This window comes from Gavialis gangeticus, unplaced genomic scaffold, assembly GCF_001723915.1.
Source record: "Gavialis gangeticus isolate Ggan-Ray unplaced genomic scaffold, GavGan_comp1, whole genome shotgun sequence".
NCBI classification, from domain to species: Eukaryota; Metazoa; Chordata; order Crocodylia; family Gavialidae; genus Gavialis; species Gavialis gangeticus.
Genome location: NW_017728993.1, coordinates 16,347,924 through 16,371,875, shown reverse-complemented (window position 1 = coordinate 16,371,875; position 23,952 = coordinate 16,347,924). Strand labels below are relative to the sequence as shown.

Below are 23,952 nucleotides of genomic sequence, written 5' to 3'. Positions count from 1 at the left end.
CCGGAGCCGCCAGGGCGGAGCGGCCCCGCGAGGAGTCGGAGGAGGAGGGCGAGGGCCGGCGGGTGGAGCGCGGCCGTGGTGACCCCGACATCGCCAGATCCCCGCGCGACCCCAAGCGGTATCGGTGAGCGCGGGCGGGAGACTCACCTGCCCGCTCGCCCCGCTCCCCTCATGGCCGCGCCTCGCGTCGGTCATATCGACGTGACGTCAGAACGGGACGCCTTGCCAACACTTTCTTCTGACGGGCACTGGCGCCCTGGTGACTCGCAAAGATTGAGCGACCTAAAATAAATTTAGAAGACGTATTTGCATATGCATTTGCATATGTTTTGGGCCTCCCACGTGGCTCTGAGGTGTCACCAGGCCCTAAATATGAAATTATTGCTTTGGAAGCTCAAATGGCCATATTCGGTAAAAAAAACCCTACTGTCCACTGAAAACACAATGCAAATGAGTATGCAAAATAAGCCTAATTTATTTTATATGGCTCCCAGTGAGCGAGTGAGAAGTGGGTCATCCAAATCGAAGCATTTCTATATTTCAAGGCAAACCCTAAAGTGGGTCAAGGCTCCTTGAGAGCAGCTAGGGTGCTGCATCTGTTGCCTGCCTCAAAGCTTATTGTACATTTTGGCAATCGAGACTCGTGGTAGAGATGATATTTTTATTAGAACTGTAAGATTTTTGCAAAAAAAAATTCTTTAAATGTTGCAAAATCTTCTGCAAAAATCTTGTGGGTCTAATAAAAGATACCATCTCTATGACTAGTCTCGATTGCCTTTTCCTCCAGACCAATACGGCTGTGACATGGATACCTTGTACATTTTGAATGCTTTTACTGTTATCGACTGCGCGTTATACAAGTGCTGAATGTATAGTACAAATATGATAATTATCATATACCTGGCAACACTGCAGAGACAGAACCAGTGATCTAACTGGCCTCCAGCACCCCAGGATACACTGCTCCCAGCCCCTCCCCCACTGACATCTGTGCTGCTGACTGCTGGCCAGGGTGGATGGGGAGCCCCTCTGTGCCCGTACCCCCCATCTGCTGCATGTGGAGCTCGAGGTCTGGGGGTTCCCTGGGTGAGCATCCTGCTGCGTGTTGTGCTGGAGCCTTGCCAGCAGTCCCAGGGTACTGTGTCCATAGTGCGGGCTGGGAACAGGGTCTGGCCGGCAGGGTCAGCCGGGCTCCTGTGCCCCTCACTGGCTGCCCCTGGGGTGGCCGGTGCTGATCTGGGAGCTGTGACATGCAGCTGGCCTCAGGTGCTTGCCTAGGGTGGCCATCATAGAGGACATTCCGGTTTTCTGCTACTCTGTCCTCTATTGATGTGAAATCCGATGCCTTTATGTCCTCTGTTTTTCTCTTCAAGAAAAAAATAGAGGACATAAAGGCATTGGGTTTCATATCAGTAGAGGACAGAGGACAACTGGACTGTCCTCTGTGATGGCCACCCTACGCTCGTCTTCCTGCCTCTGGATGCTGGAGCCAGGTCCTTCCTTGGCAGGGCAGATATGGGATCTGTGGCCCTGTGGCGGGATGGGTGTGCTAGCAGGGGGTCTCTGCACCAAGGACAAGCCTGGAAATGGCAGGTGGCAGGGTTCCTGCCAGGCATGCTCCCCCATGTAGCAACAGGCTGGTGCTGCACATGCTGGTGTAAAGGGGGTTTTCCTTCCCCATTGTCTCTGCAGCAGTAGGTACCCTGAGGGGCCCGCATACCCGGAGCCCACTGGCCTGGAGCCTGGTGGATTGTAGCCCTTGCACCCACATCCTCCAAGCCCTGGTTTGGAGTTCAGGTTTGCTTGCTGCTCAGTGGTGATGCAAACCTGTCACTCACTTCCCCCTTGCAGCCGGCGACTGCCCCTGCCATGGGTGTCTGCTGCGCAGCACAGCAGCCCGGAGCAGGCAGATGGCAGGAATAGGGAGCTGCGGGGTGGTCCTGCTGCTGTTTGCCTGCTTGGGCTGCTGCACACGGGAGTCACCTGTGGCCAAGGGTTGTGGTGGCAGCAGCAAGCAGATGGGCAGATGATGGCACAGCCTGCTGTAACCCCCTCACCCCTCCCAGAGCAGGGATTGATTCCAGGTGTCCTGCCTCCTAGCCACCCCTGCTTACCAGCTCTTTAGTGGCAAGTCAGAGCTGTGCAGGTTCACAATCGTATCAACTCTTAACATGCTGCATAACATTACATAGAATTAGCATGTGCCAGTTGTATTGTGTAAATTGTTTTAATTGTATTAAACCAGTTTATGTGTAATGTTTGTCCCTAGCCTTGAAGACTAGGACCCCACTTGCTGTGTAGTGTACAAATACACTTTTAAGTTAGTTTTTGTCTGGGAATGTCATCAAATGGCAAAAATGTACTGGGATTGTCTGGTTTTTACCTTTTTGCCTTGCAGAGCTTCAGCATTCAAAGATTCATTTGACTCAAAGATTCAGCATAGTCATGTAATTCATTTCACAGGTATATCAAATTACAAAATGGCTTGGGTGTACTGTTAATTTCGGACATAACTAGCTTGGATGGTGTTGCTTCTGAGGAGTCTTCAGAAGGGGAAGATGAAACTGATACTGAAAGTGATAATGATGATGACGATTCAGGAGCAGAAATTGAAGATGATGAAAGTTATGATGATGAGGATGATGACAATGGTGATGACAACGATGAGAAGCTCAATGATTCTGATGACACGGAAATGGAAGAACTAACAGGAAAAGAAGATACAGAGAAAAATGGTATGGAAAAACTGGTATGTACAAGTGTTCTAGAATGAAAATGTATTACATGGTGAACTACTGTCTTGGTCTAAAATGCCCAAATACTGCAGGGAAACAAGTTACTGCTTCATTCTGGTGTATCGTATCCGCTTTCACATGTATATGGCTTCCATGGTTACGTCTGAGAACCTAGGGTTAAATCTGTGTTGCTGCTGATCATGGACTCAATGTTTGCTCTTTATGATTCAAACAGGAATGGCAACAGAATGAAACATCCTGGTCTGTTTCCCTCTTTTGTTCCTGTTGGGCATAGAGTAATACTAATACATGGGTCTCAAGTTATTCCCTATTAGATAAGATATTTTTAGGAGTAACTTCCATTGCTTTTATTGTATTTAATTTGCAGTCTGCAGCTGCTCTTTGTGTTGGTGTGGGCAGTTTCTGTGACCCCGAAGACCTACCTGGGTTGGCACACTTTCTTGAGCACAGTATGTATCATCTGACATTTCAGTCTTTTTCCCCAAAGCAGGAAGTCTGACAGTGTTTTGGATTTATTGTGTTATATAAAACACTTCAGAAAAAGAATACAGGATTATATACCTGTTTCAAGTCTTAATTTTTTTAATGTTGTAATTGGTTAAGTAAGCCTCAGTGAAAGAGGGAGAGCAAACCAGACACAGCATATGCATCGCTAATGAAAATTCGTGTTTTCATATAATGTCTTTCTAAGTTTCCTCAAATCTGGCATGAAAGAACAATTAACATCTAAGGTCAGTGGTTCATTTGAATATATGTGTCCATTTAGTCTGCTGAGGCTGTGAACAGTGGCTTTGGCAGGGCAACAGCTGTTAGTGTTATGGGAATATGCATTAGGAGTTAATCTGAGCTCATCACGTATTTGGCTAAATGGTAATTTGATAGTAATAACCAACACTTTATCCTGAATCCTGATATTTTAACATCACAGACTTAATTCAGATGTTTGAATGTTCAGGTGTTAAAAGCTGGTACAACTACTTTGATTTCAAATCTGAATTTGGTCCTCTGATAAATGTATATTCTGTTACATGGATATTTAAATGAATGTGTATAGATTTGTATTTGCGTTTGTGATTGGGCATGCTGCTTAAATAAAGGAAAATATCTGTAACTTCTCTCAATGATTCTTTTTCAAAATTGGTTTTTGCGTACTTCCAGTTCTGTTGGTTAGACCTACCCCAATTCTTGCTGACACTACAGCAGACTGTAATCTGTCAATTCTCTCTCAAACCTTCTTCAAGTGTTTTTTAAGTGTTATACCTTTTTACAGAATCCTTTTTGTGTAAAACACATGGTATTGTTATGTCTTTTAGGTGCTGTGTTCAAATTTCAGTCTGTATTTTGCAGTTGAATGCAAATGTATAGTATATGTTCTGTGTTTTGAGAGGTGTTGGTTATAGCCATGTTGCTCTAAGTAGGCAGACAAGGTTAAGCTTTTACTCCACCCAGGGGAGCACACAAACACCAGCAGGCTCTGCCTCTGCCTCTGCCTGGGTTGTTGTGCCTGAAAGCTTGTAAAGAACAATTTTTCCAAGTATTTAGTTGGTTTAATAAAAGATATTATATTTACCCGAAGAACCTTGTCTGCCAGTGTATAGTATAGACACTAATCTTTTGAATTCTGTCGGATATCAAGCTTCCTTTTCTTAAGAAACCAGCCATATAGTTTGTAATGGTTGTAGAATAATGATGAAGAGCTGCTGTAAGGCATTGACTAGTGACTTAATTTATCACTGTGTCTGTATCTTTCTAGCAGTGGCACTAGAAACAAACTGATTTTCTGTGCTTCTTTCTGTGCTTTGTCTTGCAGACAGCTATTAAGAGTCTGTTTTTTACTTTAGATGAATTCTTTATTTTCATTGATAGGGCTGAAAGTTATATTTCCTACCATTTCCTTCAATTCTAGACATGGTGAATTAGATAAGCTGTAGTGTTTGCATGTCTGATTTTTTTATAGTGATCTGTATAGGAATAGATGGAGACAAGTAGTTTTGCTTATTTTTAAGTTCAATTTAAACACATACCTAAAACCATTTTGTTTAATTTTTGTGAATGATTTCCTGTTCTAACTTATGTTCTTATGTGAGTCATTATTTAAGGAACCTGTTCCCCACTGCTTTATACCTTGTGGAAGTGAGTGTAAAATGCTACCAAATCAAACAGTAATTTACTCACACTTTGCACAAGTGGAAACATATGTGTAGTTATACAAACATAATTACTAGATGCAGGGCAGAGAAAAATCAGGCTCTCTATATGTAACTGTGCTTTTCTGCAGTCAGAATTATTTAGAATATTTCCCCAATTTTGATTACCTTGTTCCAGTGGTATTTATGGGCAGTTTAAAGTATCCAGATGAGAATGGGTTTGACGCCTTCGTGAAGGAACATGGGGGCAGTGACAATGCTTCTACTGACTGTGAACGGACAGTCTTCCAGTTTGATATCCAGCAGAAATACTTTAAAGAAGCACTTGATAGGTAAGTTGATCACACCAAATAATTCATTCATTGATTTAAAATAGAATAACACAATGTGTATCTGTCTGATGATACTGTATGTATGACTTTTCATTGCCTTTTTCAGCCTGATTGAAGGGAGTCTGCCTGTTGTTGAACTTTCATTTTTCCCTTTCCTGCAAAATAGGACATTATGAATAGAAGAACCCTTTGCTTCCTTGGATGTCTCCTTATTTTTTAGGTATCAGATGGGTCTCACAGTAATGTGTCTTCTCTTGGGATTAATGTGTACTGTGCACCTTCTGTGAGGGGAGAAGAGACCTCACTGTGTATTTACTTCAGAGAACTTACTGTTTATATTTTGGGATCCCATTAATTTCTCCTATTGTTGCTATTGCTGGTTAATTCCATTTATGTACTACTTGGAGAAGTGCATCCAGGATACCGGTCTAACTGGTGTCTCCTTTTTATATATATGTCCTTTTAGACTGTAATTTTTTGTCTATTTAAAAAAAAGTCTGGAATCCTTTGTTACACCCTACCACAGTGTTAGTGCCATTAATATGAGTCAACAACATGTATTGGTCAGAGCCCAGAAAAGGTCTTTCATTTACTCACACCAGGCTATAGTTTATATCAAGACAAGCCTTGCTGTTGGCTCCACCAATTTGTCTGTGTTCCTGCCATAAGGAATTTAAACCTTCTTCTAAGGTGGGGAAATTTAACTATTTTTGATATTGCCATAGACAATAGACATTTTTATCAAAGCCATTAATAGAGTAATTGTGGCAGGTAGCTTCTATAAAATAACAGTGTTGCCACCTCCAGAGTAAGGCAAGTATAGGGTACCTCAAAATCCTAGCCTTAGCTGCCTGGTGGGTATTCCTTGGTCAGAGAAAGGCTAAGGGACATGACCCTGACAGAAACATGCGATTTATTGCTCTTTGAGGCACTGAACATCTGGACTCAGTCTGGCCTTTAGATTCCATCTCAGTGGTTTAAAGTTGGGCAGCCTCCACTCCTCCATACTCTTGCTTAGACGTACTCAATCGTATGCATCAAAGGTCTTGGTGAAATGGTCGCAGAACTCCATGCAAGCGGATTCATCTGCACCTGACTAAACCTCTTATGCATGTACCATAATCCAGAGGATATGTGGTTGCCTACTAATAGGGTAGTTGAACCAAAACTTGCATTAAAACACTAATACTATGGAATTAGTTTTCTATGGGAGTCCTGAGCAAGCATTTGGGACAGAATTCAGTCCTCTGTTAGCGGGGACCAGATTGGCTATTTTGAAGGTTCCCCAGGGATGGGTAACAAACATATTAAAACAATAAGGCCAAGACTTTCATATGAAGAGAAGCTAAAAAAGTCAAAGCTAAGAAGAAGAATTAATGGTGATGCAGTATAAAATACTGAGTGATTTAAAGGTAAAGAGATACTTCTATTAATTGTTTTCATCCAAGAATATAGGAGCAGCTAATGAAACAATAAATTAAAAACTGCTATAAAAAAGTTGGTGGTCTGCCACAAGATTTTGATGCAGAGAGTTTAGGACTTTAAGAAGAATTAGGCGCAATATATTTTTTTTGATTGTTAATTATTTCACAATAAAAGAGATAATGGAGCAGTCATTCAGCACTTCAGGCATCATTGCTGGTCTCCTTAAAATATATTACAAGAACGGACCAGTTGGTAATTTAGAGATTAAAATTTCTCAGAATTAATTACATATAAAAATGTTTAAGTTCCAGCAGTCTTTCCCACTATCCCCACATTTACACAGATTTCTCAGTACTGCAGTGCATGCATATCCTTTGCATACCATTCTTCTTTCATATCTATCATCCATATTGCTGTGGATGAGCGAGAAAAGATACTAGTAGATGATCTACTCATAATTCATATAAGTATCATCTAATAACATTCTAATGCATGTAACCATTTATGCTTTAAAGCAGAGGTGTCAAACTTCCTTTGTACTGTGGTGCTTCTTATGGGCTGGATCCAGCCCAAGGCACAGGGTGGCTGTGGCATAGGGTGGCTGTGGTGTATGGCGGCTCCAGCTGCATCTGGCACAGGGCACACAGTGGTGGCGGTGGTTTTGGTATGGAGCAGTGGTGGGGCTGGTGGTAGAGGAGGAAGAGCAAGCATGTAGGCCAAGTGCCCTCTTGCTGTGGTGGTGATGATGGGCTGAGTGGCCATACAGTGACTGGGTCTGTATCAGTCTTCACTTGCCCTCCTGCCACTAAGGGCCATGTCCATTATTTCCCAGGTGTGCCAGATCCTGTGGCAGACCAGGCCAGGCCCCCTAGCTATACCACCAACTTCTGGTAGCCTGTCAATAGCCCTGCAGGCTGGATAAAGCATCTAGTACTGAGCATTGTTGGAGACGGCACTGTAGTAGGTGGATCACTGGTTGTCTGCTCTGGTCTGATTCAGTTCGTGTGATGAAGGCAGATAATCTTTCATCCTTTGGTACCATTTTCTACAAAATCCAGTTCCACTCCAAAGGGTAGAGGGCCTTGAGCCCTGATATTCCATGAATATTTAAGAATTGGCTCTATTCATATTACTTTAAGGGTTTTAGACCTAATGGCAAAATAGTTCAGTGTTGTATACTTTTTTCATTCTTCTGCAAATCCTAACTGAGAGAATAATGAATATTGTTATTTATTGCAAGCAGATTTTTTGCTAACAATAGTAAATCTCTTATTAACAGGTGATAAGAAAAACAACTATTCTTCTCACTGTTTTAGGTGGGCACAGTTCTTCATTCATCCATTAATGGTCTGGGATGCAATTGATCGTGAAGTTGAAGCAGTTGACAGTGGTAAGAGTAATATCATTAGCTAAAATCTTTTCTTGAACTCCGTAGCATTGCCTGTATTGAAGTTTTTGACTGAAAATAAGTAGTTAAGATATTCAGCTATTCTGTGCAGCCTAATGCATAGTATTCAATATATTCTTTTTTAACTAAGTCAAACGTAATTTTAGTCCCTAATTAATTTTTATATCAGTGAGATTTTTATCAGTTTCTTGAGCTCCGTGAAATAGGCACACATGAATGATAGTAAAATTGTGTTATAAATGAAAGCATCTTTAGTGTACCATACCTATTATAAGCAGCATATTAACATCCCATAGGAGGACTAGGTTTGTGAGTTTTTGAAGGAGAATAATTAGAGTGGGAAGCAGTGCTGAAAATGAGAAACTTCCTCTCTTCAGAGAAACACCTCCTAGGAATTTCACTAATCAGTTGGAACAAGACGAAATTATTACAAAGAATAAAATAGAATGAGATTGAAAGTGACCTGCAAAAAGGCAAGAACAGGCCAGTGCACTTTTTGTAACGCTTCAGGATATATAAAATCTGAAAAGTGTGGATCTGAATAAAAGTTTTTAACAACAATGACTTTTATACTTGTGTTTTTTGTGTGGATACATATAATTTGAAATATGGTTCATATTATTGTAATTTGTCATTGTTAAGTGATAGGAAAATGTGAAATGTCCACACTCAGTTACACTGAAATAATTAGACTGGTGCAACATCATACTTGTTGTTAAACAGATGCAAATGCCTAATTCTAAAAGATAATCAAGTGGTTTTGCAAAGGGTTGAGAATTATGACTTTCAATTATAGTTATTGGGAACTGAGATACTTTACAGTGTTGCAAGATCAGACCCACATATTTTTCTCCGCGTTCTCCATTTTTTACCCCATGTTCTACATCTCAGAAATGGCCTGAATATTTTATGTTCCCACCTTGCTTTTCTATACTTTTTGCATAATTGCTGCAAGCAGTCAACTACTTCACTGTTGTTTCATGACTTGATGAGAAGTACTGCCAATACTGCCAAATGTACTCTGTGAATTCTCTTTGAACACTGGTGTTAGTTACACTAGGACATTTTCTTAAATCTGAATGGTTTAATCCTGTGTTAATTCTTTAAATCTAACAGAGTATCAGCTAGCAAAACCCTCTGATGCAAACAGGAGGGAGCTGCTGCTCGGAAGCCTCGCCAAACCTGGGCATCCTATGAGGAAGTTTTTCTGGGGTAAGTTCTGCCTTATTGCTGTAGGACTCCAAAAATTATTAATAATGAAGAATGTTTTAACCATGGGGAATTCTTCAGTATTACACCAAACTGCCACTTGTTGAAATCTATTAAAACAATTCTTCTTTTTGAGCATAGTTTAATACTTTGGGATAAATGTAGGATATTTTCAACTCTAACCTGGCTATTAGTTAATTATTCATTAGACTGCCTCATGCTCAGATTCATGGTAATGTAGTGCATTGGTAATTTAGGGTGCTATAGGACAGCTGTGGATCACATCATCCCTTGTCTTTTCTATTATAAATCTTGGAAAAATAGGATTTGCTTCTTGGATATAAAAAAAAAGAACATGTAGGTTCTCAAGGTCTTAGTTTAGAAAGGTCTGGCAATTGGTTCAGCCTTAGATCAGTAGTAATCTGTGAAGACTGGCTTCCCTGCCACTTCATAATCTTCCAAATGAGGGAAAATGGAAAGAGAATTTACCCTCCTTTTCCCACCCCCTGTAAATCCGGTGCAGCGGTTCTGCACCAAACCCTTTTGTGCTGCTCCATCAATTGCAAATAAAACCAGTTTTATATTCCGTCAACACAAAATTAAAAAAGAACATGCAGGATTAGTTACTATACCCACTCCTGAATCTTTTCTAACAATGTTTTCTATTTTACATTCATTTTTTCCTATCTTTATCGTATTTTTTCTCCTCTAGTGTTATGAAAATCCAACACAAACAGGGTTAAGAGTCAAACTTAGCATATGCAAAGTGTTGTCCAACTTGAAAAATAAATACCCTGGGAAAGACATTTTTCTCTATTCTTCTGAGGACCAACGAGCCCAAGCTAATAGAGGGAAAATTTAAGCTGTACATAAGAAAAAACTTTTTTTCCATAAGGGATACCAGAATCTGAAACACACTCCCAGCAGAGGTGGTGCAGTTGCCATCCTTGGAGGTATTCAAGATGAGGCTGGATAAGCACCCTGTTGGGGTTGTTTGAGCCCAATAACTTCCTGCCCATGGCAGGGGACTGGACTTGATGATCTTGCAGGTCCCTTCTTGTTCTTTGAGGCTATGATTCATTATATTTTTAAAGGCTTAAATTTGTAAAAATAGTAGCTAGAAGGTTTCGTACAAGAATATTATTCTTAAATTGTCATTTCTTTAACTCTGGATTTTCCAGAAGTTATTTTGAAGCATTTCACCACAACCTTAGAAGTAGATAAAACATATTTTCATGTGTATATGTTTTATCTCTTTCTGTTTACCCCCATGTATTTATGATTTAAACATTTTAAGTTCCATCCTGCATTACCTGCAACACAAAAACTTGTACTGAGCTTAGTAAACTTGTGGTACATAGGGAATTGAAAATTAGGCTCTTTGATCAGAAATGCCATGGTAATATGAAGCCAGATAACAAATCACTTTAACATTCACAGGTAATGCAGAGACCCTAAAGCATGATCCTAAAAATAGGAATATTGATATCTATACCAGGCTGAAGGACTTTTGGCAGCTCTATTACTCTGCACACTATATGAATTTAGTAGTTCAATCTAAAGGTAATATCAGTTATTGTTTGAGTCTAGACTATGTATGCTCTAAAGTATGATTTATTTCTGTTTCAGTTCAGAACTTGTTGATTAGATGATAATGACTCCACTAGAGTTATTTGTATGGCTTTATAAATCTATTTAGAAATGCCAGTATTTAACTCCTTTTGTTTACATTCCTTAGTCTGCACATCATGTCTGGCAACCACACAGCTGGGAAATTTAGCTCTTTTGAATGCCATATATTAAATTCCAAATAATTTACTGCGTGGGTGCCTTGTATGAGACCTTATTACATAGGAGCTCTCTTCTTTGAATGGGTATTCGTGATTGCATTGCCTTTTTTAATATTGTTAGAGGATTGCATATAATGAAAAGTCATGCACATAATGCTTAACACAACGGTCACCAAAATTTGGTTGGGAGCCTCTTGGCAATACCATAATAATAATAATAATAATAATAATAATAATAATAATAATAATAATAATAATAATCCATATTGTATTTGGGTACATAGGGCTTGGAAAGTGATTGCAAAGGGCATGATTTTGTGGTAGTAGTTCTGCTTCTATTGTCCACTGGGTGAAATACGTGGGAACCTGTAAACCCTAGGACTGTCAACCTAGTAACCCTGGGACCATCTCTATTAAAAATAGTGTGCCTGTCTGCCTTTCTGCTTGATTTATGTCATCATTTTAGTTATCACATAGGGATCACTAATGTACCAGGTGACATGTGAAATTTTGGCACTGACGTTTTCTCAAGTTCATAAACTATGTAACTAAATAATTATGTAGTGTGTTTCTTCCTTTATAAGGAAGAAGGGAAAATGCAACCCCTTTTCACATTCTTTAGTGTGCTACACTAGTTCAGAACTGCATTGGAGACCACAGTATCTTGGACTAATGACCAACATTTGCAATCTATCTTTATCTTTGTGAAAGCTTACCCGTACATCCTTTAGTAAATTATATTTCCAACTTTTTTTTCTCCTTACCAGAAACCTTGGACACACTGGAGAAGTGGGTGATGGAAATCTTTTCACAAATTCCAAATAAGTGAGATTTTTTTTCTGATTTTCTTTGTTATCTGGAAGTTTTAAAATTATAGTTCAAATTTGCAAATATCCATGCAATTATTATTGTTCCTGACTACAGTATTGTCAAGTGAATTGTCTCTGATGACTCAACAGGGATCATACTTGGCTTTGAGGGTTAAAAGTCTTCTTTGCAAATAATGTTTTGGATAACAGTTCAGCTGCTGTTTGGTGTCAGCTCTGATGCTAGATACTGACTGATGTCTGCTACCTCTATACTGACACCTCAGTTGTTGGGAGAATTGTATTCTGCTTTTGAAAAATGGTAAATTTTAGGTCTTTGCTTTGTATAAACATAATTAGTAGCGAAGTACCAGTGAACCAGTGATTTATGGTGAATATTAGCCATTTTTTCTATGGGTTCAATAGGGTTTTCAAACTAACATAATAAAGTGCTGTTGTCTGCTGTCTAAAATTGACTTAACTCAGTTTTGAGTCTCAACTAAAACTCAAACTCAGTTTTAGACTCAACTAAAAACTCAACTCAGTTTTATTTTGTATTTCATAAGTATTACATTCTTTGTTACTCCTCGTTCAGAATATAATTATTTAAAATCTACAACCTAGTGACCAAAAAATGCCTGTTTCCCTGTCTCAGATATCTACTATTTTGCTGTGAGCTTCTCTTGTGAGTTTTATAGCAGCTTGGCCAATATGTGACTGACGCAGCATTTCCTGAAATTGCATATTGAAATTGTTCATCCCTGAGCATAAGATTATGGTTATTTAAAGATAACAGAAGTGTGCTACATTGATGTCTGTGATAAAAATGCAAGAGGAGAAAATTCTATGGGTGCTTTCCCAGTCTGCTGAGCCCTCAAATCTGTGTGGATGAGACAGAGAGAGAGGAAGACCTTTAAATTGGTTTTATTGATTCTTAACTTAATTTTTAGTTTCTACTTCCCGTGTAAATTGGTTTTGCAGCCAAGTTTGTATTATCATCTGTTTCACCATCCTTTCCAGAACACAGTGTGCCATATTGCTATATGAAGCTGTGTTATCTGTTTAGTAATAGAGTAAACAAAGCTTTAGAATTACCAAACTGTGAAGGGCCCAGGTATTGTAGTGCAGACTCAGTCTTCCTTATCGTACTTTTATTTCAGCAGAAGGTTAAGAAATCATAGCCCAGTTGAGTATTATATCTTCTTGTAGCAGCATAATGGCTTCAACTTGCTCGTAAATTCGTTTTGTATTTATTTAAAAGGAAATTGCCATGTGCTTCTTTGTCGCCCTTTTTAGTACGTTATTCCATTTTTAGTTTCTGCTATAATTTGTTGGTTTAGTCCAGGGATATCCCAGTGCCCTCCAAGCACAACCATTTAATTCTCTTCTTGGGCAGGAATCAGTCAGGCATTTTATTCTACTGACCCATTGCTGCGCACATAGAGCTGGTACAAATCTCTAAACCCATTTCAGTCAGGCCTTGCCATGTAGCAGAGTGCAAGAGTCACTTTCTCAACTCCTATGCCTTGTCATTTTGGGAAGGGAAGGGTAGTTGATGTGTTCAGGGTGTTTGTTTTTGGGACACTGGAGAATAGTGAATAGGTCGTATCAAGGGAGGAGAGAGCCTGGGTCCCTGGAGGGGCTCAGGTTTTCTGTTGCTTGAGAACTGAGGGCATTGAGCAGGGGCCCTGGACTCTGAGCAGTAAAAATCATGCTATATTTTTTTTTTTTAAGTGGTTTGCCCAAACCAAGCTTTGGCCATCTGACACAGCCTTTTGACACACCAGAATTTCACAAGCTGTATAGAGGTGAGTGAGCTGTATTCCTATTTACATATTGTTAATTGTTCTGCATTTAATTTAACTTTCATTTACCCTCTTAGCAGTTGCAGAATGGTGGTGAAGTGTGCATTTGGCAGGTCTTAAAGATACCTGTATAGATTCTTATAGTTTTAGAATGGTCGATTTTACCATTGTTGACTGTTGTATAGTCCCTCTGCCCTCTCTTTCACATTCTGCCTCAACCAAGATCTCTTTTCTACCTGCCTGGTTGTTAAGTTTAAAAAGAGAAGAATTCTTTTGCATTTGCAGTTAATATATTTCTTTCTGTTTAGTTGTTCCAGTCAGAAAAGTTCATTCTTTGAACATTGCGTGGGCACTGCCTCCTCAGCAGAGACATTACAGGTAGGGAGACAGTTCATATCTTTTGATTTCATACTCAGCAGGCATGTCTGCACATGCTATTAATGCACTTTAAGTTTACTGTGCAGTAAAGTAAGTCACAGTAAGTTTGCCCTGGGAACACATCTACACATGCTCCTGTCTGGAGTGAATTTGTTCTGGATGGTATCATTTTAGTGCAGGGCTACTCCTGTCCTGCTTTGCCCCCCTACAGCGGCCAGGGGGAGCTCCAGGCTCCCCTGGGTGCCAGCCCCTGGCTGGCAGGGGGCACCAGGGTCAGGCCTGGGCTCCGGGGAGTGGGGAGAGCTGCTCCACCTCCAGGGTAGCTGCCTCCCACCCCCATGCCCCAATCAGCAGGGGCAGCGGCTGGGAAACAGTCCCCTGCCCCAGGCAGCTGCCTGCATCCCAGCCCCTAACCCTGATTGGTAGATTGGAGTGGGGACTGAGGCACTGTCCCCTGCCCTGGGCAGCTGCCTGCTTCCCAGCCAATCAGAATAGTGTCTCAGCCCCCTGCTGCCTGGGCTGACTGGGAGCAATTTGCTCCGGGTCAGCTGTCTACATCTGTTACTGTGCAGTAGCTACTGTGCGGTAAATCTGTTACCTGTATCTACAAGTAGTAGCCAGTTGTGCAATAGATTAATTTACTGTACACATGTAGATGGCGATGCTTTACTGTGCAGTAGATTAGTCAGTTATCTACGGAATTTAAGAAATAACCAAGGCCTACACTCTTTTTAAATGCAGTGAGAAGGAATTAATATTAAAATATTCCAGAAATAAAAATCTGTTGTGTTCTTTGATATTGTGGAATCGCAACAGTAAATATTTACTGTTCTACAAATAATAGGCATAGTAACTTACTGCTCTTTGTTGCATGGGCCGTCAACAAAAATGTTATTTCTAGGGTCTTGTGCTGGGCACATATGAGTCATCTTTAGATGAATTTTGCTGCTGCTGTGTGCTTTTGTGCTGTTGTTCATATTTTTGCACTTTGCAGCAGAGTTCTGAATTTTTCAATTTTTTTTTAGGGTGAAGCCCCTTCACTATATATCTTGGCTGGTGGGACATGAAGGCAAAGGCAGTATTCTTTCCTTCCTTAGGAAAAAGTATGTATTTTCTGTATTTGTAAAGAATGAAAGGGGGATATTTTCACTTATTTAGGGAATTGAAAAATGATCCAAAAATGTATGTATGTACATTTTGAAGTTGGTAGCATTGATATGATTTGAGCAATAAGAAATACTCTGCAAATGAACACTTTAGTATAGCCACTACTAAATAAAAGAATCCCAAGTACAAACAAAGCTCTAGAACAACATTTGCAGCACTTTTGCTGGAAATGTGCATTATTTTTTTGAAAATATATTGATTTTTAATGAAAATAATCCAAGAAACTGTATAACCTGTTCTTTTTAATTACATGGAACTTTGTGAACTAGTAGAAAAAGTGTCATCTTGTAGTCTGATTATGTCTTATCTTTTAAAGTCCTTAAAGCAGCTTTTTACTAATCAGGTAAAAATAAGCTTAAACAATGACACTCTTAATTATAATTAGACTTCCTAACCTTTTTACTGGAATAAATAAATAATAATTTAAACATTTTTCGTTAGGTTTTGGGCTCTTACATTACATGGAGGAAATAGTGAGACAGGATTTGAACAGAACTCCACCTACTCTATATTCAGCATTTCTGTTACTTTGACTGAAGAAGGTTATGAATATTTCTATGAGGTAAATTTTTTGCATCTCGGATCATTTTTGTATGTCCAAATGTCAAAAGAAACTCATTGGCTTGTTTTTCTGTCTGCAGATTGCACATGTTATATTTCAGTATCTGAAAATGCTTCAGAAAAGAGGGCCAGATAAAAGGTAACTTTTGGATCTAGTGATGTGATCCATGATAACAGTTATCACACCGCAAAGAAAGTAGACAAAGGGATAAGAAAGAGCGCAGTCTGATAAACTGCCACTTAAGTTCACTTAAATTTGTGTTAGCTAAATGCTAAGTAACATTCCTCGGGCTTCTCTGTATGAAAAAGATATATTGGTTATAAGCTAAGGTACGAATCTAAGCCTATATAGTTCCTAGTAAAACTCCCTGTGTGCATTCTTATTTCAGAATAGAAGTGGCTATTTTTGGTTTACATTTTGTTCTTTTGAAGGGATTTAAACTAAATTGAAAAGGGCATTCTTTTTCTGGAATAAGAGTGTCCATGTGTGGAGAAGATGAAAGTTATCTATGTGGTTTCAGCTGTTCCACCATAACAGATCAAACTGCCCTATATAGGCAGCTGTTAGTGGGAGACAAAAATCAAAGAATTGGACAACTTCAGGTCCAAGAGAATTGCTAGTCTACCTCCTTCCCCTCTGTACACTACAGTCTTCCAAGTAGTGAGGTCAAACGTTTCTGAATGCTGTGCTATGGTTAGAACATGGAACTGGGAATCAAAAAGTCTTGGTCCCTGACTCATCTGCTTACTTGTGTGCCGTTGCCTAGTTGTATTGTAATTTTCCAGGTGAAATAAGGGGGGAAAAATTGTAGAACTAATGATGATTGATTCACAATTATTACATATTCTGAAATTCCCAGGCAAAAATTTTGCATATATGTATCTATAGTATTCCATAGTATTCTGATCCCATAAATGCAATAATAATACTGAAGAAACACGGACTCAAGTATGCACCCTAATATTCTGCCAGAATTGGTATATGATTAGTCTCTTAATACATATAGCAGGGTAATGGTTACATTTTTCCACTTACAGAATTTGGGAAGAGATTCAGAAGATTGAAGATAACGAATTTCGTTTCCAGGATCAGGTACTGAGTTCACCTTCAAGTGTTTTCTGTAGGTATAGGCATTAAACTTGTTTTTTTAACTCTTAAATGGGATCTTCACAATGAAGTGTGGAACTTGCATGGCTCAAATTTCCTGACTCTCTGAAAATATATTCTAACACAGATGAGAAAATGAGCATTTGTTAAACAGTATGTATTTTTATTCAACATAGAAAAATGTTAGCCTTTTTATCACTTGAAGTTGACCCTTAATAAAACCAAACTATAATCTGAATTTTTTGCATGTCATGGTTTTGGAAGTTCTTTTATTCTTTCTTCATGTTTTCTTGTCCGTCCTTAAGGTCATCCTTCCTTATCATCCAATTTAGATTGTGACATCCTTTTGTTAGGAACCTTTTTTCATTCACCAGTTAAGTGCTGTGAATAGTCATGGTGCTGTATAAATAATAATGGTGATTTTTGTGAATATTACAGTATTCTAGGGTGTGAGGGGACAAAATGGGGGCCCTAAATTGAAGCGGTGGGTTTTAAAAAATACTGCTTTAATTTAGGGCTGATTAAATCCCCATGTCATGCACATCTCCTGCTGACTTACCTGCCTCTCTGATGGGGAGGGGAGGGTGAGCTGCTGGCTGGTGGAGCAGTCCCTGGGCTGCGCGGGGAGAGGGCTGGTGCTTTCCTTCACGGCAGCAGCAGCCCCCTCAGGCAGCACCTGCCCACAGGCACCCACTTTTAGCTGTCCTGGGGGGGCACCGCAGCCGCAGAGGGAAGCGCCAGGCCCCTGCGCAGCTCAGGCAGGTAGGCAGGCTCCCGGGGGAGGGGAATAAAAAAGATCAGGCTTGCTGCTTTTTTTGAACAGAGCCTGCTTTCCCAGGCTGCTGCCAGGCTGTCTGCGGGGCTTCCTGCAGAGCTGTGGAGCTGCATGGAGCCCAGTGCTTTGCTCTGCAGATGTAGGGGCAGCAAACTAAAACTTCTTGAAGGAGTTTTAGTTTGCTGCACCCCAAGTCATTTAAGGCACATTATGCCACTGAATTTCCTACTGTAGCTGGAATTAATGCGCAATACGCCGCCAAGGTATGCAAACACCAACACCATTAAAGCGCTGCAGAAGCCTGCGCCCCAAGTCATTTAAGGCACATTATGCCACTGAATTTCCTACTGTAGCTGGAATTAATGCGCAATACACCGCCAAGGTATGCAAACACCAACACCATTAAAGCGCTTTAGCCTGCTTTAAAGTATCGTGCACGCACACCTCTTGTTTCATTTATACACGGCCCTAGAGAGATAGTCAGCCTCATATGTGGCTCACTGAAACCCAGCATGGTGCTTGCCTTGTCCTGTAGTTCCTTTAGGAGCCTTTTAGCTTGATGTGGATAAAACCACAATGTTAGTCAGGATAAGCTGGTTATTTTCTTTGTTTGGAAGCATTAGCTCTTCTCATTTCTTTGCAGCCAGCCCCAACTAGTTGGGCAGAAAGGATGTTTTTCTTGGACATTTGCTTCAGATTTTCATTTTAGGGATAGGATGCTCCTTGTAGTGTGGCAGGGCTGGAGAGAAGGGAGTGCATTTGAGATCCACCAGTAAGGATTTTTTTATGAACTACATTTAGGTTCAGTAGCCAAAACCAAACCTTACCGACATAGCCCACAAATGCTTTTAGACATCTGAAGAATGAAATGCAACTTTACTCCTTTTACAGACTGATCCAGCTGATTTTGTTGAAAGTCTTTGTGAAAATATGCAGCACTTTCATAAGGAGGACTTTTTGATAGGAAATAACCTTCTCTTGGACTATAAACCTGAAGTAAGTAGCCTCATACTGAAGTGTGTGCTTGAGATGAAAAAGTTGTGGGAAGAGGTGGGGGGTGTGCTTATTGATAGCCTGCTGTCCACCAGTGGGGAGTAGGGAACCTCACTGCAATCTATTGGAGACTTCCAGGGCTGGAGCACTCCCGCATCTATCCTGCCTTCTTGCCCAGGGTCGGTGGGTCAGAGCTGCAGTCTAGTGGAGACTTTCTGGGTTGCGTTATGGTAACTGACAGCCTGCTGCCCGCTGTAGGTGGAGGGCAAGGAGTGATGCAGCACCCCAGGGGCTCCTGGAACTGTTTCTTGCTCACTAACCCCAACTGTCCCCTGTGGGGATGGGGGTATGTAGGGAGCAGAGCTTCAGCCCTTCCCAAACTCTTGGGGTAGTAGTGCTCTTCCTGAAAACCCAGTGCCCTCTGTGGTGGGTCATGGAGCAGAGTTGACGCCCATGGAGACTTCTGGAGCTGCAGCGCTCTCACTGATTGCCTGCTGCCCCTCATGGTGGGGCAGAAAGTAGAGCTGATGTTCCCCCACAGGTTTCTGGAGCTGCCGCATACTCACTCAGTCTGCATCCTCTTGTGCAGGGGGGTGCATAGATCTGCAGCCCCATAGAGACTCCCAAGGCCACAGCACATTCCCTTATAGTCCATATATCCCATGTAGCAGGCCAGGAAGCAGAACTGCAGACCCCGTGAGATTCCAGCAAGTGCGGAGGGCTCATTGGTAAGACTTCTGCCTTTCATTAGGTGTCAAGGAGCAGAGCTGCAGCCTCTTGAGACTTTGGGATGCAGCATGGTCAGTGACAGCTTGCTGCTGTCACCAGGGTGTGGGGAGCAGAGCTTCAGTCTTCTAGAGGCTCCTGGGGTGTCAGGGTACTCCCTAATAGTACATCTGATCCCTGCCTGGGGTGGGACTGCACTCTAGTTCCTCAGAGACTGCCAGGGACAGTCTGCTACTTGCCCCTGGACAGTCTGCTACTCCCCATGAGGGCATGGAGAGCAGAGGCACACAGCCCCCTGGAGACTCCCAGAGCTGTAGCCTGCTTCCTGATAGCCCGTATGTCCTCCCTCTGTGGGGCAGGGAGGAGAGTTGCAACCCCCTGGAGACTTTTGGGACTGCAGTGTGCTCCTTGATAGCCTGCAGCCTCCACAGGAAGATGGGGAGCAAAGCTTCAGCCTGCTTGAGTCTCCCAAGGCTGCAAGACAGTCACTGATAGACTGCCGCCCCTTGCAGGGGTGCAGCTCCCCAGAAAGTCCTGTGGCTGCAGCACATTTACTGATACCTGTCCATGCTCTGTGAGAAGAAGGGTACGGTGTGCCCCAAACCTTGTTTAACATCTCTCTCAACTATACAGTTGGTCCAAATAAGATATGATATCACCAACAAAAACCCTTACTTCTCACATCTATTTTTAAAGATCATTGCTGATGCCCTTAACCAGCTCTGCCCTCTGAAAGCCAACATTTTTCTGTTGTCTGCTGCCCATGAGGAAAAATGCCATCTAAAGGAGAGGTGGTTTGACACACAGTACAGCGTGGAAGGTAAAACAGCCCCTTGGAGTAGTAAAGGTCATTAAGTGTGCTCATGAGGCTATTAAAAAGGTGGCTGTGTGATATGTAACAATGCAGGAATTGGGACAGGGGTTGAAGTTGCGCTAACTGATCATAATCGTCTCATGGACATAATTGCAGTCCATGAAGAAGTCTTAGCTTTATTTTTGACTTCATTAAAAGTCAGGAGCAATTTGGGTGCCTTGTATTATTCTGTACCAGCTCTGCTGTGTATGTATTTCTAGCTGAGTCTCTCCTCTTGCTTTGAAGAGCAAAGCCTTTTGGCTGTAGAGGAAAGAAGGATCATACTGAAACCTCACCACAAATGAACAGTAAATGGAGAAGAAAACCCAGAGAAAGGAAGGTTATGACAACTTGAAAGTTGTGGGAACTTGGGATGCTAATGCATGCTGTCTTGATTTACTTTTAAACCTGATTTTAATTTCAAATCTTGCTTGTAGTGAATTTTAAAAGGGACATAATAAGAGCTGAGCTTGATTCATTTGGCAAATAGGGATGAAGACAGAAACAGCTAAAATAAAATATTATTATTCTAGGAGTCAGCAGCCAGATATTGATGTAGCAGTTGCTTTGCTATTAAGCCTGACAGCTGGGAATATATTAATTTAATGTTTTTCACAGATATTGACAAATACTGGAGTGATCTATGGGCTAGTGACTTTGAGTTAAATCAGGACTTGCACCTTCCAGAAGAAAATAAATATATAGGTGAGTAAGACATCTGTGTCTGACTGGCTCCTGTCACATTTCCCTTCTTTGATCTGCTTAGTTTGATGCCTGAAAAGATCTTTCTTTGTTTTCTTTTAGATGAATGGCTGATTTTAAATTATGTTTTTGAAATAAAAGAGAAATATGGAGGCATGTGTTTCCCTTAGGTTTTCTTAAAGCTGACTTAGTTTAGGTTTTTACCAAGTTTGGCTTGACATTACCTTTTTAAGATAACCTTAGAGCAGGGATGAGCAATTATTTGGCCTAGCAGGCCACTCAATGAGTTTTGGTGACCTGTTGAGGGCCACATCTCCCTCTCCCCCTCTTGCTTTCTCTCCCTGTCCCTCCATCCCTCTCTCCTGGGTCTGCAATCAGTGTGAAAGCCTGAACGCACCCACAGCTTAGGCATACTCCACCCTCACCCTCACCCTCACCCTCACCCTCACCCTGCAGCTGGAGTCCTGCCCACAGCTGTAGTGCAGCCCCCTCTCCCAACTTGAGTCCAGACCTAGCAGCTGTTGGCCATGTCCACAGCTGCCCAAATGCCCCCAGCAGCTTCCGGATTGGGACTCCAGGCATATGGGGTGGGGAGAGGGGATGAATGGAACGGGCACAAGGCATGCTAGAGCTGTGGCCTGCAACCAGCGTGGAAGCCTGAACCCGCCCACAGATGTAGCACACCCCAACATCTGGCCCCTGCCCGTGCCCAGAGCCCTGACCTGGAAGCTGCTGGCTGCATTTGGGCAGCTGTAGATGCAGACAGCAGCTGCTGCTGGAGCCAGAGCTGCCGCCCACCCGTTGGCCAGTTCCATTCACTTGGCGGGTGCCTGCCCACAGGCCAGAACCAGCCTGCAGGCTGTAATTTGCCCACACCTGCCTTCGAGCAACAATCACTTTCCTAAACAGAACAGCCTTCAGGATAAGCTTAATACAGTTAAGAACACTGGAGCTTTGCTTACCAAGGGGGTGGTGGTGTTTGGTTGTTCCTGCTGTTTCGGAAAAAATAATACACAATGTTAAAAAGGCTCCTGAATGGGTCAGCAAAATCAAAAATCAAGATTAGCCTCTCTTGAATGGGATATAATAACCTAACTTTATTCTGGGGTTGGCACTGAATATGAACCAGAATATTGGCAGGGGACCTAAATTCATGAGTGCTGGATCTAGCGGGCTATGTGATCCCAGGTATACCAAGATAGAGGAGGATCATCTGCTTACAGTTTTGCAAGTAGCATTCTTTTGCCTATACCTATGTGAATTTGAAGTATGGTAACCCACATATTTTCGTGTCTGCACTAGCCAGTAACTTTACTCTGAAGGCACCTGATTGCTCTGAGACACGGCATCCAGTCAGAATTCTGAATACACAGCTAGGCTGTTTGTGGTACAAGAAGGACAACAAATTCAAAATCCCTAAAGGTAACTGTGAAGAAATCCCTGTCTCTCCGCCTCTCACTTGGGTCATTCCAGGCGGACCCCTCTCTCTCTCTCGCTTTCGCTCTTGCTTTCTTTTTGTTTCAGGCTGGTCAACCAGGTGACCTGGCCAAATAAATTCCTGAGGGGAGGGGGGAACTCTCTCTTCCTCTGGCGGGCATCTTGAAAACCCACAAGTATCATGCCTCCAGGTGTTGCCTGGATGATTCTCTGTAAGTAAAGACCTGGAAATAAGCCAGAAGTATAGAACTAAGTATAGGCAGTTGCATCTTAAAAGGGTCACCATACTCAATATTTGTAAAGGTTCAGCTTATTTTTGTTTGCTCAAAGTGTATTCTGACTTCCTTGTTCTACACCCCACCCCTGCCGCTTTCCCTCTCTGATCAATAAAGGTATTGGGTTACAGCATGCCTGGTTGTATGTCTGTGAAGGAGGGAGAGGCAAGCCTTTTCGTTCCTAGCCCAGCCAGCAGAGCTTGTCTGTTTAAGTTTTCTCAGTCCTATCTGAGTTCATATTGGGATACTTTGGGCTGTAAGAGGCACCTAGAAATATCACCTCTGGGCGAAGCAACCCCAAGGTTCCCAGGGTCTGTGTACCCTAGGCTGCACAGGGCCCTAACTGAGGCCAGTGCCTAACTGAGGTGGTGGCAGTGTTACCCCAGACTTGTGGGTGTTCTCCAGGAAGCAGGACAGCTGGCTGTAGACACCCCATGGGAGACTCCCGGAGCAAGGTTTTTGGGCCTGGCACAGTGAGGTGGGTGGCTCTGCATAGTAGTGCCCCCTACTGTGCTGCCACAGTAGCACTCATTAACTGTTTCTTTAAACCAAATAAGGCACCCTTTTTGGCTTTAAGGATCTGGATGTCAGAGGAAGTGCAGAATACCATGGAAGATTTCCCTTTCAAAGGAGCATAGCTCTTTAGCTCCAAGATTGAGCGCACTTCACAGACTTGAGAGAGACTCTTCACTCTCTCAGTTTTAAATGACTGTCCCTATAGAAAAGTACAAACGCTGGCCCTGTTCCGGGCAGGCACATTCTCAGTAGTACTCTTGTGTTCTTCCAGCTTTTGAGTTGTTTCTGGAGAGATACCTGGTATAGCAATTTTAGTGACTAAAACATCATCTTGTGGAGTTTTGGGACTTGCTGTGGAAGTATGCATGACAACCAGTGGGGTGATTCATAGGCATTAAGGCTTTGAAAGGATTTTTTTATGTTGGGCAGAGATAAAAAGCTCTAAAGCTTTTTATCTGGAGGCCTGCTTGAAGAACCCTTGAAAGCTCAGGGAAATATTATGACTGAATGGGGGTTGTAAACATCCAGGGATCTGAGTAGAGATGGGCTTTTTCTCTGTGGCTGTTTGGGTCAGGACTAGGAACAATGGCCCTCAAGCCTCAGCGCCAGAAATTTAGGTTAGAGATGAGAGAGAACTTTCTGACTGTGAGGGTGGTCAAGCATTGGAACAAGCTACCTAGATAAGTTGTGGACTCTCCATCCTTGGAAATTTTCAAGAGCAGGTTGGACAGACACTTGCCTGGCATGGTTTAGTCAGGGAAAATCCTGCCTTGAGCAGGAGTC

General features: G+C 41.9%; 1 protein-coding gene across 1 annotated transcript in view; it reads left to right on the top strand.

The window, feature by feature from the left end:
- Nucleotides 1-23,952, top strand: part of LOC109305303 (nardilysin-like) — a 44,707-nt gene that overhangs the window by 566 nt on the left and 20,189 nt on the right. Inside the window, exons 2-19 of the mRNA XM_019528302.1 lie at nucleotides 7-124; nucleotides 2,464-2,749; nucleotides 3,124-3,205; nucleotides 5,082-5,235; nucleotides 7,977-8,050; nucleotides 9,185-9,280; nucleotides 10,718-10,840; nucleotides 11,835-11,892; nucleotides 13,608-13,681; nucleotides 13,987-14,056; nucleotides 15,082-15,159; nucleotides 15,665-15,785; nucleotides 15,865-15,923; nucleotides 16,823-16,877; nucleotides 18,559-18,663; nucleotides 20,083-20,206; nucleotides 20,858-20,944; nucleotides 22,244-22,363. Coding sequence (XP_019383847.1) covers nucleotides 7-124; nucleotides 2,464-2,749; nucleotides 3,124-3,205; nucleotides 5,082-5,235; nucleotides 7,977-8,050; nucleotides 9,185-9,280; nucleotides 10,718-10,840; nucleotides 11,835-11,892; nucleotides 13,608-13,681; nucleotides 13,987-14,056; nucleotides 15,082-15,159; nucleotides 15,665-15,785; nucleotides 15,865-15,923; nucleotides 16,823-16,877; nucleotides 18,559-18,663; nucleotides 20,083-20,206; nucleotides 20,858-20,944; nucleotides 22,244-22,363 — 1,884 coding nt within the window. The remainder of the gene's footprint in view (nucleotides 1-6; nucleotides 125-2,463; nucleotides 2,750-3,123; nucleotides 3,206-5,081; nucleotides 5,236-7,976; nucleotides 8,051-9,184; nucleotides 9,281-10,717; nucleotides 10,841-11,834; nucleotides 11,893-13,607; nucleotides 13,682-13,986; nucleotides 14,057-15,081; nucleotides 15,160-15,664; nucleotides 15,786-15,864; nucleotides 15,924-16,822; nucleotides 16,878-18,558; nucleotides 18,664-20,082; nucleotides 20,207-20,857; nucleotides 20,945-22,243; nucleotides 22,364-23,952) is intronic.